The 17,223-nt window shown below is 41.9% G+C and overlaps 1 protein-coding gene across 1 annotated transcript in view; it reads left to right on the top strand.

The window, feature by feature from the left end:
- Sec24a (SEC24 homolog A, COPII coat complex component) overlaps positions 1-17,223 on the top strand; it is a 75,261-nt gene that overhangs the window by 27,265 nt on the left and 30,773 nt on the right. The window contains exons 4-12 of the mRNA NM_001105780.1: positions 493-663; positions 3,031-3,105; positions 3,625-3,782; positions 3,974-4,146; positions 5,308-5,410; positions 7,688-7,814; positions 10,408-10,517; positions 13,186-13,298; positions 15,980-16,098. Coding sequence (NP_001099250.1) covers positions 493-663; positions 3,031-3,105; positions 3,625-3,782; positions 3,974-4,146; positions 5,308-5,410; positions 7,688-7,814; positions 10,408-10,517; positions 13,186-13,298; positions 15,980-16,098 — 1,149 coding nt within the window. The remainder of the gene's footprint in view (positions 1-492; positions 664-3,030; positions 3,106-3,624; positions 3,783-3,973; positions 4,147-5,307; positions 5,411-7,687; positions 7,815-10,407; positions 10,518-13,185; positions 13,299-15,979; positions 16,099-17,223) is intronic.

Genomic DNA, 17,223 nt, shown 5'->3' with positions numbered 1-17,223 from the left:
TTAATGTAAATTTGATATGATAAAATTGACATTTTATTTATTTTAATTTATTCTTATTATTTTATTGCCTCCTAATGTTTTTATGATCAGTTAATGAAAAAGAAAATCAGAATATTCTATTACCCTAGAAGTGATTTTGCGCTAATGTGTGTATGCATGTTCTGTGAGAACAAGATCTTCCTATGTGGCCCAGGCTGGCTTCTAGCTTGCTGATCCTCCTGTCTCAGCCCCCTGAATGCTGGGATTGTGGGTCGCTGGTGTATTTTTATTGCTTTGAGAACTGACAGATAGGAAGCGTAGTAAGAGGGAGTTAGAAAAGGTAGACTTTGCATATAGAGGTACAAATTCAAGATGCCAGTGTATTTCTGTTAACTCATTGATGGCTATTTTTTATTAAAATGTCGATTTAGAAGTCTACTTGGTTTTAATAAAGATTGTTCGGAACCATTGTCTTAAGTTCTTACGTGACGTGAAAAACCCATGTTTCCATAGGTTCTGCACTTCCCTTACAGAATCCACCTCTGCCTCCCACTTTTCAGCCAGGAGCCCCTCCTGGGCCTCCTCCAGCTGGAGGCCCGCCTCCCAGCCGGGGCCCTGTGCCCCAGAAAACACCTCCTAGGGCTGCGTTCCCACCCTCACTTAACTCAGCTGTCAATCAAGAAGGTAAGTGAGTGAAGGCAAAGCCACTGCTCAGAATCTCAGCCCAGGGCAGAAAGAGTGAGAATGTGGTCTGCGTCCCAGACCTTAGAATTCCTGGTACATTAGTGTTAGAATACTTTAGGATCCTTCTTTAATCTGTGGGGAAAAAAGATTCCTTCCAAGACTCCTGTTTCTTTTCCATAAAGCTACAGCTACATCTGAGCTATCTGAAAGAGTTGTGTGTTTGGTGCCACACTCCTACCTGTAATCCCAACAATTGAGAGTCTGACTTACAGGCTTGCCTGAAGTCCATGATGGTATCCCGTCTCAAAAAGAAACATGTTAAAGGCTTGCGTTTTCCTCCTTTAAACTTATTTTATTTGTTTCTGTTTGTTGGTTTACAGTGCTGAGCAGCAAACCCAGGATCTTGTGTTAGGCACACACCCTCCTATCGTGTTGCAGCCAGCCAGCAACTTCCTTCCTTTACACACACACACACACACACACACACACACACACACACACACACACACACCTTTTATCCTTCAGGTTCTTTACCTTTGGAGTTACAGGTTTGAGCCACGAAGTGGGTGCTGGTAATTGACCCCAGGGGCTTGGGTGTGCCAAGCAGTCATTTGACCCCTGAGATATATTCCTGGCTCTTCTCCTGCCAGCATTTACATTTTTTTTTTTTGTTGTTCTTTTTTTCGGAGCTGGGGACCAAACCCAAGGCCTTGCGCTTCCTAGGCAAGCACTCTACCACTGAGCTAAATCCCCAACCCCCAGCATTTACATTTTTATTTTCACATTTGAGCTTTTTAAAATTAGTACTTAAGGTACATATTTATAATGGAGTGTGGTGTTTGATAGGAGTATAATGTGTGTGACCCATCTAGTGAGAACAGTTAGATGGTTAGGACAGCTACCATCTGGGTACTCGGCACTGCTTTGCCTGGTGAACATCTATAAGCATCTCTTCTAAACCAGGCATGGTGGTGCATGCCTATCAGCTCTTAGTAGCTGAGGCAGGAGAATCGTTAATTTGAAGCCAGCTTGGGGTGTATAGTGGAATCTTGTCCGAAAATAAACAAAAGCCTTCAAGCTATTCTGAAACACTGTAATTGTTTTTAACTTAGTCACCCTTGTGTTTTGTAGAACTCTAGATAGACATTCTCCTAACACTAGTTTTGTACTTGTTAACCAACTCCGTTAACATCATCTGGTTACAGTTTTCCTCTTTCATTCTTTGAGATAGTTTTTAGTTTCTCTGTATGAATGAGAGTATATAAATATATGCTAGTCCCCTTTCTGTGTCTGGCCTATGTCATTTAACATAGCATTCTCGGACCTGTTTATGGCTAGTACTTCATTGTGGAGAGCCACCTCCATTTCTTTATGTTTATTCATTGCTGCACACTTGAAGTTCATCCCATATCGTGACTCTTATGCGCATGTTCTGTAAAGGGGAATCCAGGCATCTCTTTGCTGCACTAATTATAGTCTTCTTAATTTCTGTTTTTTGAGGCACTTGGACACTTTTCTGTAATAGCGAATGTTTCACATTCCCAGTAGCAATGTGGACGAGTTCTACTTTCCCACATCTTTGTCAGCCACATGTTTGGCAGTTTTGTTGTTTGTGTGTAGCTCTCTGTCTCTTTTGAGATGGGTTCTCATGTTGCCCTTGCTAGCTTCACTGTGTAGTGTAGCCAAGGATGATCTTGAACTCTTGATCCTCCTATCTCCACCTCCCGAGTGCTAGGACTATAGATGTGTCCAGCTTTATGTTTTTTATTTTAAAATAGACTTTTATTACATTCGTGCGTGCGTGCATGTGTGTGTGCGTGCGTGCGTGCCTGTGTGTGTGTGTGTGTGTGTGTGTGTGTGTGTTGTACAACTTGTAGGAGCTGGTTCATTCCTTCTAGCATGTGTCCTAGTGGTCAACTCAGTTCATCCTTCAAGCCTGAACTGAACCATCAGACATCTTTAAAGATTTACTTCGGTTATTTCTCTGTATGTGTCTATGTATGGGTATGTGCACATGTGTGCCATGCCCTTGGACACAAGAAAAGAGTTCCAGACCCCCCTGGAGTTGGAGTTACAGGCATTTGTGATGAGGGTCTGGGGACCCATTTGAGGTCCTCGAGAAGTGCTCTTAACCACTGAGCAGTCTCTAACTAGATATGTTGTGTTCGTATTGGTTTTGTTTTTGAGATTGGGTTTTACAGTGTACCCTTGGCTGTCCTGGAGTTCACTATGTAAACCAGGCTGGCCTCAAACTCACAGGGTCTGCCTGCTTCTGCCTTTCCAGTGCTAGGAGGATAGTAGTTCATTTCTTGAAAAAACTGTGGTATTGGTTCTTATTTCAGTCTTGTTGATGAATTTCCTTTTTAGGTATTACATCAAATGCCAATACCGGATCTGCGGCTCACAGCACTTACGATGAAATTGAAGGAGGTGGCTTCTTGGGTGAGATGCTGAGTGTTTCTCTTTCTCATTATGGCAGGAATGTGTGTTCACTGTAGGGAACTAAGAGAAGAAGGTTTATGCTGTGTACATGTAAGCACTGTCGAGATATTTTTACTTGCAGACACTCGGTTTCCTCAGCCTTTAGAACTGGAGCCTTAGGCTCTGTGTGCTGTACTGTAATCAGCTGTGCACATTTAAATTCATGTACCTAGTCCCTCACTTATGTTTAGGGTATAGTCAAAAGTTTTTAAGATGAAAATTTAGCCTGAATATAAAATTTATTATATAATACGGAAGTAAATTAACCATGCTAAACTTTTTTGTATGTTTATGTCTCAAGTCTACATTAACTAGATTGAGATCATGCTCTTACTTGTTACTAATGATTGTTTCTCTTTAAGATGATAAGTGAAAATAATTCATAAACTGAAATTACAATTCTCATAATTTAATGGATCTTTACTGTGATTTTAAGTGTCTGGAATATAAACTAGAACTTAAAAGTTCCCTTGTTTCTAGCAACACCACAGCTTGTTAATCAGAACCCCAAAACAAGCCGAAGTGTGGGATATGCATACCCCTCCCTACCACCAGGCTACCAGAACACCGCACCACCAGTGGCTGGAATGCCACCCTCCTCCCTGAATTACCCAAGTGGTCCCCAGGCCTTTACTCAGGTAAACTTTTTTTAAATATATTTTTACCTCAAGATATAAACATGAAGAAAGTTTTAAAAGGTATTTTGAATACTTTATACCATTTAGAATAATAATGAATATTTCATAATGCTCTGCACTTGCGTATTCCTCTAGACCTTAGCTGAGCCCTACGTACATACAAAAGTTACTCACTTTGAAACTGTCTGTAGGCTCCCTTAGGTGCTAATCATTTAACTGCGAGCATGAGTGGATTAAGTCTACATCCAGAGGGTCTAAGAGTTGTCAATCTTCTTCAAGAAAGGAATATGCTTCCTTCGACACCATTGCAGCCTCCAGTCCCAAACTTGCTTGAAGACGTCCAGAAACTCAACTGTAACCCAGAGTAAGGCTTCAAATACTGTTTTTTATAAATATGGCAGTATCTGCGTTCTCAAGTTGTCTGGTGTGCTTTTTTAGGTGTTGTGGATAAGCGGTCCAGGTACATTGTATAAGCTAGGACTCTGTTATTGCTTACCTGAGATTGCATGTTCTGTATTAAGAAATGGAGTTGGCTGTCTCTTACAGTCCGCCTGTTTTCTGAATCCCTGAAGAGTTGTTGCTTTTGTTAGCTCTAGTGATGCTTTTCTCTCATGATCCTCGGTACAGCTACATTCAGAGAATAGCCATGGGGTTTGTTGGTTTGCTTTGAGACGGGCTCTATGTGCAGTGTCGCTGTCCTGAAACTTTGTAGACCAGGCTGGCCTTGAACTCAGAGATCTGACTGCCTCTGCCTCCCAAGAGCTGGGGTTAAAGACATGTATCACTGATCCCAGCCTGGCTTCAAGCTTTATTCCCCTTGAATTAGTCTCTCAGATTTGAAGACATTATACTCAACTCTTTATTCCGTAATAATTTAAATGTATGTTGTAAAGACTCAAAAATGTGTACAATTTTAAATTTTGAAGTAATATTTTTAACAGCTTTAGTAAGACTGCTCTTTAATAAATTTTGACCTGGCACAGTGGTGTACTCTAGCTGATTGATAGAGTTGTAGGAGAATCACTTGAGCCTACAAGTTCAAGGCCAGCCTAGGTAGCATATCAAAACCTATCTAAGAAGTAATAATGTGGAGTAATTAATTAATTTTAAAAGATTTTTGTTTGAGGATTTGAGTCATCGCCTACTACTAATTTCAAGGTCAGGTTAATGACAGACGTTTTACCCAGAGGCCAGATGAGCTTGTTCTTTTGTTTGTGTTTTGAGAAAGTTTCTGTGTGTGTCCCTTCTCTGCCTCCTTAGTGCTGGATTAAAGGCATGAGCTCCTACTGCCCGCCATGGTTAGATTCTTAAGATGTGGTCTCGCTGTGGTGGGTATTGGATTCATAGTTATGTGCTCACACATGGCAATTTAAAGAGTTTAATATAAGGTTTTAAAAGGTCTATAATTCATTTGTAATCTGATCTAATAACAAGAGTATTAAGATAGGTACCTTTTATTTTATTTTTCTTCTTGTCCTGAAATTATGAAAGCAGCAACTGACATGTACCTTTTCCTCCCCAACAGGTTATTTCGCTGCACACTGACTAGTGTCCCTCAGACTCAGGCCTTACTGAATAAAGCCAAGCTTCCTTTGGGGCTGCTGCTCCACCCTTTCAAGGACCTAGTGGTATGCTTTTTGTGTGTGTGTTTGTTCTTTGAAACAGGATTCCTCTGTGTGACAGCCCTGGCTGTCTTGAAGCCCTCTTTGTAGACCAGGCTGGCCTGGAACTCACTGAGATCCATGTGCCTGTGCCTCCTGAGTCCTGGGATTAAAGGTGTGAGCCTTCACAGCCAGCCCAGGGGTGTGCTTCTTTAGAGAGAGTAGACATGGAAATTACCTCTAAGTGGTGAGATATTTTTGCAACAATGTAAGAATGAATGTAAACTCTGTTATGTGACAGAGTTATTTTCTTTTTTAATTTCTAATTCAACTAACTAACTATTTTTTTTTTTTTTGGTTCTTTTTTTTCGGAGCTGGGGACCGAACCCAGGGCCTTGCGCTTCCTAGGCAAGCGCTCTGCCACTGAGCCAAATCCCCAACCCCTCAACTAACATTTTTATTTCAAGTTGAGAACAAGATAACTATTATTGAAAAATTCAAGGGATGCTATGTAGATGGGCAGAACTAAAAAGACAGATACAGGCTTAGTGGTACACACTCTTCCAAATGGGACTCACACTCTTCCAACTCGGGACCCAAATGGGAGGATTTTGAGTATTTATCTAAGTTGTAAATTACCATTAAAATAGTTTTCCCTAGCTTCTTGGAGTGAAGTCAACTGCTCTAAGAAGTTGCTGCCTGCACATTTATAAATAAAATAGAAGTTGTTCCATAGTCTAAAAAACTGAAGATCACTTGTGTCCTAATTCTCTAGGACCTAAACACGTGATCACATGCTCTTGAGTACCAGTGTGTGGGTGGTAGGATCTTATTGTTTGATTGGTCGATTTCAGTTGGGGATTACCATGAGGGTCCCACGCATGCTTGACCAGTGCTGTGCACCTGAGGTGGACTACCCAACCCCTTTATTGACTTCCATTTGTCTGCTTGAAGATGCTGTTTGCCGTGTAATAGCCCTGGCTGGCCTGCTGCTTGTTATATAGCTCAGACTGGCCTTGAACTGTTAAGAATCCTCCTGCCTCAGCCTTTAAAGTACTAGAATTAAAGGTATGGGCAACAGTGCTCACTTCCCTTATTGAAGTATTTGATATTAAGACTGAAAACTTTTGTTTTTCTTTTCCTATTATTGTCTGTGTGTGACATAGACATGAGTTCAGTGCATGCAGATGGAGGTGAGAGTAGCTTCACCTTCCTACCCTACGGACACAGGCTTGCTCTTGTTTCTGCTATGCTGGGAGCTCTGGGCCAGCTGGCCGAAGATGGTCTAAGTGATTCTCCCGTGTTTCCCTCCTGCCCCACCATACGATTGGTGGGGTTACAGATGCTTGCCACACCGTCCAGTTTTTGACATGGGCTCTAGGAATTAAATGCAGGCCGAAGCTTTTACTGCAAAAAGCTTTTACCTGCTGAGCCAGATCCCTAACCCAGAACTTTTTTTTTAAGATTTACTTATTATATATATATATATATATATATATATATATATATATATATATATATATATACTGTTGCTATCTTCAGCCACACCAGAAGAGGGCATCAGATCCATTACAGATGGTTGACAGCCACCATGTGGTTGCTGGGAACTGAACTCAGGACTCTGGAAGAGCAGTCAGTGCTCTTAACTGCTGAACCATCTCTTCAGCCCCCAGAACTCTTAATATAGATGATAACCCTTAAATGCTTTTTTAAAATGGTTTTTGAGACAGGGTTTCTCACGTAGTCCTGGCTGTCCCGGAACTCACATTCTCACCAGCCTGTCCTAGAATTCACAGAAGTTCTGCCCCCTCCCAAGGGCTGGGATTAAAGGCCTGGGCCACCACCACCCAGCTAATGAATAGGCCTCTTAATAGAAAATTAAAATTTCGTAATTTCATTTTTCATTGTTTTGGAATGTACTTTCTTTCCTGGGAGCTGAGACAGGAGGATTATTTGAGTTTAGGAGTTTGAAACTGGTCTGGGCAACATGGTGAGCCCTGTCTAATCAAAAGAGAATGCTGTCCCTATCTCCTTCTTCATCTGTCCCTGAGAATACACTGTACTGTGAACACACCGCCTGGTCAGGATGTTTAAAGAAAAGAGTAGTTTTCTGATAGGTGCATTTTCTTGTGGTGTTGTGAGGTTAGTTCTTGCTCTGTAGCCCAGGCTGGCCTCAGACTTGCTGCTGCCCTCCTGCATCTTCTTCTAGCATTGAGGTCCTAAGTGCCCACACTTTTTGTACTAGGTTTTGCTCTCAGGAGTCATTTGGAAGGAATGGGTTAACACCTCAGTCTGTTCTTTCAGCAGTTGCCCGTAGTCACCTCCAGTACAATTGTGAGATGCCGGTCATGCAGGACCTACATCAACCCCTTTGTCAACTTTCTGGATCAAAGAAGGTGGAAATGTAACTTATGTTATCGAGTCAATGATGGTATGATTTATTGAAACATTTCTAACATTTGAAACAATAAAAAAAAAAAACATTTTTGTTTTGTTTGGGTGGCATTGGCCTTTAATCCCAGAACTCAGAAGGCAAAGACAGGTGAATCTCTGAGTTCAAGGCTAGCTGGTCTAGAGAGTAAGTTCCAGGACAGCCAGGGCTATACAAAGAAACTCAGTCTTGAAAAAAATCAAAGAGGAAAAAAAATAAACCCATATTTGTATTATGTGTGTGTGTGTAGATCTGAGTCTGATGGATTCAGGTGCCCTTGGAGGCCAGAGGCAGCTGGAGTTACAGGTGGTTGTGAGCTGCCTGTGGGTGACGGGAAGTGAACTGGGGTCCTCTGCAAGAGCAGCGTACGCACCAAATGGAAGAGCTGTCTCTCTAGCCCCTTAAAACATTTCTAATTTTTATTTGCAATGTAGAGAGAAACCAGACATAAACATCTGAAATGACAAGAGAATCAGGCATGGTGGTTCACCATTTTAATCTCTGTACTCATAGGTAGAGAGAGACATGTAGGTCTCTGAGTGAGAGACCAGCCTGGTCTGCTTAGAGAGACCCTGTCTTGAGAAGGACACCTAGAGATAGATAGCACATGAGCCTCCTAGCCACTAGCAAGTCTGATAGTAATGGTGAAAGCCCATCTCAAAGAAAAACAGCCCTTTTATTTACTTGGTATACAGATAATCAGTCCTTTCATTCAGATAGCTAACACTAACGTTTTTACACCTTTCTACTTAGAAATACATAAATACTTTGGGGCAGACATGGGATAATTATCATTTGAGACCATACTTCACATTTATTACATTGAGCATATAAATGGAATGGTTCACGGTGTGGTTTAAGACTTTTGTTTTATTTTTGACTAGTCTCAAATCAGTTAAGGAAGAACTTGAGCTTCCGAAACCTCTTTCTTCCGCCTACGGAGTGCTGGCACTATAGGTATACGCTGTTGACCCTAGTTATGAGATGCTGGAGGTTGAGCCCAGGACTTCCTCTGTGTTAGGAACTCTGCCAGCTAAACTATCTCCAGCCAGAAATACTTTTATTTTGAAATTATTTTGTGTGATTTTCCCCCCTAGGATAAAAGAAAACAAGCCCATAGGGTATCGATGCTTTCTTTACTCACTGCGTTTGAACAGAGGAGGGTTGGACTCGGTTAGTTGAAGGCAGTGTGATCAGTAATGGAAGAGGCGTGTTCTCTCAGTAACTGCTTTATAATTTATATTTGAGGATATCATATAACCGACAGCATTCTGTTTGAATTCTTAGCACTTGAGAGGCAGAGCCAGGAGGTCATCCTGGATATTATACAGAGAGTTCAAGGTCAACCTGGGCTGCCTCCATAAGACGACTCAAAGGACAGAGAAGGGAAATTTTTAAATGTCTTTCTGGAAGAAATTTCATTAAGAGTTGAGACTTAGCTTAATGTGGTATCACATGCCTGTAATCTGAGCCCTTGAGGAGGCCAAGGCCAGCCTGGGCTACAGAACAAAACCAAATATATTTCCTACTTTATAAAAATTCAGAAAATATAGTGTTAGCTTTACCTTTAAAGTGTATGCTGTAATGCACACATGAAGTTGTGATGAAGGTTGTAGCCCCCTGTATATGAGCTACTCTGAGTACATAACGATTTTAGGTTGATCGTGGTTGTTGTGATTTATTTGCTATTTTCTTCATCTCGTGTGTGTGTGTGTGTGTGTGTGTGTGTGTGTGTGTGTGTTGTGGGTGGGGTGTGTATGTCACAATATGCACTTGGAGGTAAGAGGACAAGTTGGTAGAAATCAGTTTTCTCTGTCTACAATGTGGGTTCCAGGATCAAACTCAGGTTAAACTTGGCAGCAAGCACCCATACCTGTTGAGCCATCTTGCTGGCCCTTTGTTTGATTTTTGAGACAAGGACTCCCACTATACTCCAGGTTGGCCTGGAATTTATTGCTATGTAGCCTAGTCTGGCATCTAACTTGGTGGTGATCCTCCAGCCTCAGTCTCTCACATGCTGAGCATACAGGCATGCACCGCCTTATGAATTTGTTTGTTTGTTTTTTTGACTCCCCCAGCCTAAGGACTTTAATCTTTAAACAATTTCTGGGAAACTAGGTTCAATGACAGCTAATTCCTAACATACTCTGACATAGTGAATTTTAAGGAGAGGCAGTTGGTATTGTGTGAAGGCAATTGGTGACAATAAAACGTGGCTTTACCCTGACAAAGTTGCACCTTCACTGTCTGGGAGCAGCTTCCTGTGTCAAAGGTCAATGGCTGTACAATTGGGAGATTTCGGAAAACAACTGGCATTTAATGAGTTTTTAACCATCTTTTCGAGCTTGTTTGGAAATAAGGAATTAGACAGGACATTGGGTGCTGGGGAAAGTCACAATGATTGCAGTTGTCTGCGAAGCTCCTCTCACTGCCATCTATTGCAGGAGGAGTTTACACAGAACCCTTTTAAAATGTCAGTTGGTTCCTTTAATTTTAGCTTGTATTAAATTGATTACAACACCTAAATTAATAAAAATCAAAATGCAAGGTATTAAATTAATCTTTTTATTAATAACTTGTTTGTGTTGTACAGTTCCTGAAGAATTCATGTACAATCCTTTAACCAGAGTTTATGGTGAACCTCACAAAAGACCTGAAGTCCAGAATGCTACTATTGAGTTTATGGCTCCTTCAGAGTACATGGTAAGTAAGCTCTCTTTTTCTTTCTTTCTGGAGCAGGGTGTGGTGTTGTCTTGTTTGTTGTTTGTTTGTTTTTAATGTACTATGTAGGTGTGGTTGGTCTGGTATTTGCTGGTTAACTGAGGTTAGCTTCAAAGTTCTTATAATTCTGCTTTAGACTTCCAAATAATGTGATTATGGTTGTAATCTATACCCACAGCCATTATACTGAATTTTAAGTAAAATAATATGATAACTTAACAAAGTTCTCTTTTTTAGCTGAGAATGTATTTGATCAAGTAGACGTGCTTGCTGAACAAGCCTGATGACCTGGTCCTGGGAGTTTTATTTTCACTTCCATACATGGGCCATGATGTGCATGTACCCACACATACACACATCATATGCATGTGTCATACACATACACACATGTATGTATGTGTGTAAAGTGTGTGTGAAGTTCTACTGCAATATCTTGTCTATATCAAGAAATTTGCAACATAATTTTGGGATCATATTTATATCTCCGTTAAATCAAATTCTGTGCTTTATAAATAATGCTATGTAATCTCAGCATTCAGGAGGTAGAGGCAGGAGGATTAGTTCAAGCCTGAATTACTCTGGAGTTAGGCCTGTGTGAGCTATATAAAATTGTCTTCAAAAACAAACAAATTGGTTTAGGGATTAAGAGCTTTGGGGTTGGAAGAATGACTCAGTAGTTAAAGAGCACTGGTTACTCTTCCAGAGGACCCAGGTTCAATTCCCAGCAACCACATGGAGCTCACAACTCCCTGTAGCTCCATTTCCTGGGGATCTGACACCCTTACACATTCATACATGCAGGCAAAACACCAATGCACATAAAATAAAAATAAAGAAGTCATTAACAAAGTGGGGTAGGGCGAAGAGCTCTTACTGCTCTTGCAGAGGACCTAAATTCAGTTCCCTGCACTCATGTGGCAGCTCACAATGTCCTGTAACTGTGGTTTCCAGGGATCAGAGGCCCTGTTCTGGCTTCTATGTGCACTGCATGCAAGGAGTGCATGTATGTACATGCAGATACTCACATATATACATAAACTGAAAAACAAAAAGCCCGGGTTTCTTGATTTAGATACTCTCTCACTGAGCCTTGAGTGGTGTATCTAAGCAAAAAGGAATGTGAAAATGATGCTAACAGGGAACACCAGCTCGACTTGTCTAATGAGCATATTTCTTTCTTCTGTGCGCGTAATGAGCATATTTCTTTCTTCTGTGCGCGTGCGTGCATGTAAGCCAAAGATCAGCGGCCTGTGTCAGGCTTCAGGTGCTGTCCATCATATTTCTGCTTTTGTTTGAAGAGGTTCTCACTATATAGCTCTGACCTGTCCTGGAACACTTGGGGCCAGACTGGCCTTGAACTCATAGAGATCACCTGCCTCTGCCTCCTGAGAGAAGCTGGATTTAAGGCGTGTATCACTAAGCCAATCACCCTGTTTTTTTGAAAAGGCTCTTTCATTGATGAGGGATCCTCCCCCAGGGATCCTCCTGTCTCTGCTTCCTCAGCCCTGGTTACAAACGCATTCCTCCAACCTAGAGTATTCACATGGGTTCTGGGGATTAAACTTGGATCCTCATGCTTCTGTGGCAGCACTTCAAGTGAGCTGTCTCCCTGTTTAGGGATATATATTATATAGTAATTTTTTTCAACATATACGTGAGACTTAGTCTATTTTACTATGTAATCTGTGAGGAGTCAGTCTTATTTTTTTGGTTGTGAGCCTAGCCTTTAATGGCTGAGCCATCTCTCCAGCCCGTCAGTCTTATTTTTTTAACTGAATCACTGAAGTTTTTGGTAGCAGTTCTCTTCCAAGATAAAGCGAAACAGCCCAAGCATGTGCTGGGTGTGGTGCTACACAACTTTAATCCCAGCATTTAAGAGGCAAGGACAAGTAGATCTCTGAGCTCAAAGCCAGCCTGTTCTACATAGGAACTTCTAGGACATCCAGGGCTACATAGAAACCCTGTCTTGAAAAACATTAAAGAAGAAGAGGAGGAAGAAGAAGAGAAAAAGAAGAAATATGCTCAATAGACAAATCAAGTAAACCTAAGTGTATAGGTTATCAAATAATTATGAAGTAAAGCAGTTGTCTTAGTACTGTGTGGATCAAGGCCATAATATTAGTTGCTACAGAGATGGCTCCAGTTGAAAGGCTCTGGTAGATTTCCAGAGGACCCAAATTTGATTCTCAACACCCACGTGAGAGCTGACGGCCATCTTGTAACTCCAGTTCTAGGGGCTCCAGCATCCCTCCAGGTTGTGTACACGGTGCACATATATGCAGGCAAAATACCCTGCACATTAAGAGCGTTGCCAGCACTGCCGGAAGCCCTGTGAGGGCGTGTGCTCTTTCCTGCCTGGAGAAGTCTCTTCTGAGCTGTGCCAGACACGCTTCTCTTCCTTTAAATTTGAAACAGTATCTTCAACTGAGCAGTTAGTTTTTTCACAGGTCTTTAAGTATGTTCTAAAGGACTGCTTACACAGGCTAGCCTGTGGTAAACGTGAAGTGCATTTGTACTCAGGGAAGTAGTCCCATCTGCTTAGCCCTTTAGTAATATTCATTTGGTAGTTTTCTTGTATGTGACCCCATAGTGTAAATATCAATTTAATACTCTTGGATATATTTAATTGAACTCTTTTTTTCCCCTCTAGTTACGACCACCACAACCTCCAGTGTACCTCTTTGTATTTGACGTATCTCACAACGCAATAGAAACTGGATACTTGAATTCAGTTTGCCAGAGTTTGTTAGACAATCTGGATCTGTAAGTGTCTTACTCGGTTAATTTGACTGTTCAAAATGAACAGTTGGTTTTGGAGGTTTGTTTTGTTTGTTTTGTTTTTATTTTGACACAGGGTTTCTCCATGTGGCCCTGGGTGTCCGAGAACTCACTCTGTAGACCAGGTTGGCCTCAAACTCAGAGAGCACCTGCCTCTGTCTCCCGAGTGATGGTATTAAAGGCTGTGACACCCAGTGGTTTGGTTTGGTTGTTTTCTTTTTTTTAAGGACATAATTATGTTCTGAAGGACCAGGTAATGGGTTAGTTTAGGCCTGTGTAAGTGTGAAGAGGACTGTGAGGAGCTCACAGTGCCATCACCGTCAACACTCTGCTGGTCTGCTTCATGTAATCCTCTTTCCCACCCCTTTCCATTTGACTCTTTCCTTCCTTTCTTTCTTTTCTTTTCTTTTCTTTTTTTTTTTTTTATTTGCTTTTTTCTTTGCTTTTCTTTTTTTTCGAAACAGGGTTTCTCTGTGTAACAGACCAGGCTGGCCTTGAACTCACAGAGATCCGCTGGTCTCTGCCTCCCTACTAGTGAGACTAAAAGTGTGCACCATCACACCTATCACCACTTGACTCTTTTCAAGCAAATCTCGACCATCATATCATTTTGCCTTTAAAGTGTAAGATACTACTCTGCAGTCAAGGCAGGCCTCAGTCAGTCTGGTCTTACACTTTTAGCAATCTTCCTGCCTCAGATTCCAGAGTGCTGGGATTATGGACATGAGCTCTGTTCATTATTTTTTTTTTCCTACTTGTCTCAACCAATAGCATCATAGGCTCACTAGAGTAGAAATTCAAATAGTTTATATGTACTCCATTTGGTTGTCATGGTTCTGTCTCTTAAAAGATCTATGTTTTAAATGTTATAGACGGGTTGGGGATTTAGCTCAGCGGTAGAGTGCTTGCCTAGCAAGCACAAGGCCCTGGGTTTGGTCCCCAGCTCCGAGAAAAAGGAAAAAAAAATGTTATAGACACAGGATATAACGTATAAAATAACTGTGACCTTCAGTATAAGAAGTAATAGGCTAGGCGTTGGGGATTTAGCTCAGCGGTAGAGCACTTGCCTAGCAAGCACAAGGCCCTGGGTTTGGTCCCCAGCTCCGAGAAAAAAAAAGAAAAGAAAAGAAGTAATAGGCTAGATTTCCCACAAACTGAGGAACTCCCTCACATTGGCCAAGTGCGTTCTGGCTCCTCTGAGTTTGTATCTCACAACCTAAGCCGTACATGGGAACCAAGCACGAATAAGGCTGGAAGCCAGTTCCTTTCCTGCTAAGAAATTTGTCCTGTACGTTGGGTCCTTTAAAGACACTTTTCTTCCTCTTTGTTTTTTTTTTTAATTTATTCATTTATTATATATAAGTTCACTGTAGCTGTCTTCAGATACACCAGATTCCATTACAGATGGTTGTGAGCCACCATGTGGTTGCTGGGAATTGAACTCAGGACCTCTGGAAGAGCAGTCGGGTGCTCTTAACCCCTGAGCCATCTCTCCAGCCCTTCTTAAAGGCACTAAATAATAAAAAAGGTTTATGTAGGGAAGGGGAGGGGGAAAATATTAAAAAAAAAAAAAGGTTTATGTAATTGTTTCAAATACATGTAGCTAAGTTTACATTGCATTTTAATTTTCTTTTTCTAAAATGTGTGTGGTTTTTAATGCATGTATGAGGGTTTTGCCTGCGTGTGTGTGTGTGTGTGTGTGTGTGTGTGTCACATATGTACCTGGTGTGTGTGTGTGTGTGTGTGTGTGTGTGTGTGTGTGTCACATATGTACCTGGTGTGTGTGTCACATATGTACCTGGTGTGTGTGTGCGCATCACATATGTGCCTGGTGCCAGAGGAGGTCAGAAGAGAACATTACAGACAGTTGTAAGCTGTCGTGTGGGTGCTGGGAATTGAACTGGGTCCTTTGCAAGAGTAGCCATGCTCTTAACCACTGAGCTATCTCTCCAGCCCACACTGCAGTTTAAAATGCTGTATCATAATTTTTTGAAGCATTTTTTTTTCCTGTGATGTTGGAGACTGAGCCCAGAGCCTTATCCCAAGGTCTCTACCACTGATCCAAATTCCAAGCCCCAGAGTTCTTTATAAAATAACTTGAATTTGGGCCCAGTTTTGTATATATTTTCCAGGTTTTTTAAAAACTCAAATATACCAAAAGATTATTTACACCTTCATTGTAGAAGCAGCTGGCTTTAAACGGCTGCAGTTTTGTGGCTTTTGTTGGTTATTTGCTCTTACCCCTGAGGAGGTTGGTTTCTCACCGGGTAAACCTTGGTTGCTGTAAACACCTGTGTGTGCTGGGCCTCTCTACTATTACAGGGCGTGCTTACATGTGACACGTGGGGGGGGGAGCAAGAATGAACGTGTGTGTGTGTGTGTGTGTGTGTGTGTGTGTGTGTGCGTGCCACTCTACTATTACAGGGCGTGCTTACATGTGACACTTAGCGGGGGGGGCGAGAATGAACGTGTGTGCGTGTGTGCGTGTGTGTGTGTGCATGTGTGCGTGTGTGTGCTGGGCCACTCTACTATTACAGCGCATGCTTACATGTGACACTTGGGGGGGGCGAGAATGAACCTGCGTGTGTGTGTGTGTGTGTGTGTGTGTGTGTGTGTGTATGTGTGTGTGAACAATGATTAAAACTTTTCTGTGAATTTGTTTCTAGGCTTCCTGGCAACACTAGGACGAAGATCGGTTTCATAACGTTTGATAGCACTATCCATTTCTACAGCCTTCAGGAAGGTCTCTCCCAGCCTCAGATGCTAATAGTTTCAGATATTGACGGTATGTGTTATACTCTAAACTCACTGAACTGTCTGGAGAGTTTTCCCTTTCAGAAGTGTTTGGTGTGTCAGTAATGTGTGATATGACTAGTATAATAAAGAGAAATGTTATATGTGATATGACTCTAGTATAAACCCACTGAATAATAGCCCAGGATAGCCTTAAAGTTGTGTGTACCACAGGGCCAGGCTGAAGGGAAGTCCTGAGTAGAAAGTTACTAGACTGATAGAGTTAATGGAGTCTTTACGTCCAGTCTCATTTTATCAGAGACCAGAAGGGTTATGGAGGAGAAATGATTGCTGAGCAAGGAAACAAAGCCAGCTTGCTGTTAGAGCCTGTGGGAGATGTAGCAGTGTCTCTCCTTTCCTACCTCAGGGCTGTGGGTGTCGCTGTGTGGGAGAGCTCCTGCCTGTGCCACATAGGCAGCAAAGGAAGTTGATCACTGTCATGGGATGCTGAAGCTCGAAATCAGACTCAGGGCCATTCTGTGAGAGGAAATGACTAGAAACGAGTGAGCTTGTGCTGTTTGGAGAAAATTAGGCAAACCAAATATGGCAGCACGTGCTTGTGATCCCAGCACTGGGAGGGAGACTGGAAACTCAGACAGCCTAAGGCCAACCTCAGCTACACTGAGTGCTAGGGCAGCCTGAGGTAAATAACGCCTGTCTCAAAAAAAAAAAAAAAAAAAAAACAGAAAGAAGTAAATTTAAGGGTTAAAAATATACCAGACAATGGTGGTGAGCACCTGTAATTCCAGCAGCAGGGATACAGGCAGGAGGGTCTCTGACTTCCCACAAGTATCATCCAAAACACAGCAGTTAGAGGGAAAAGCAAAAACACATAATTGGTTTTTATCAATATTAAAAGCGTTTACTGGGCTGGCAAGCTGACTCACTAGGTAGAGATGCTTGCTGTGCAAGCCTCATGACCTGGGCTTGACACCTGCAACTGTGTAAGTAGATGGGGAAAACAGACTCCGTGACCTCTCTTCTGAACTCCAAATGCATGGCGCGCCTCTCCCCATGTTGCACACAGACAAACATTTGAATAACCTTTGCTGAGAAGCTAAAGCGGCTCAGTGCTCAGTAGTGAGTGTTCGTCAAACATTCATGGATCCTCAACACC

Source organism: Rattus norvegicus, chromosome 10 (genome assembly GCF_036323735.1).
Source record: "Rattus norvegicus strain BN/NHsdMcwi chromosome 10, GRCr8, whole genome shotgun sequence".
Taxonomy (NCBI): domain Eukaryota; kingdom Metazoa; phylum Chordata; class Mammalia; order Rodentia; family Muridae; genus Rattus; species Rattus norvegicus.
This window is presented reverse-complemented; position numbering and strand designations above follow the sequence as displayed.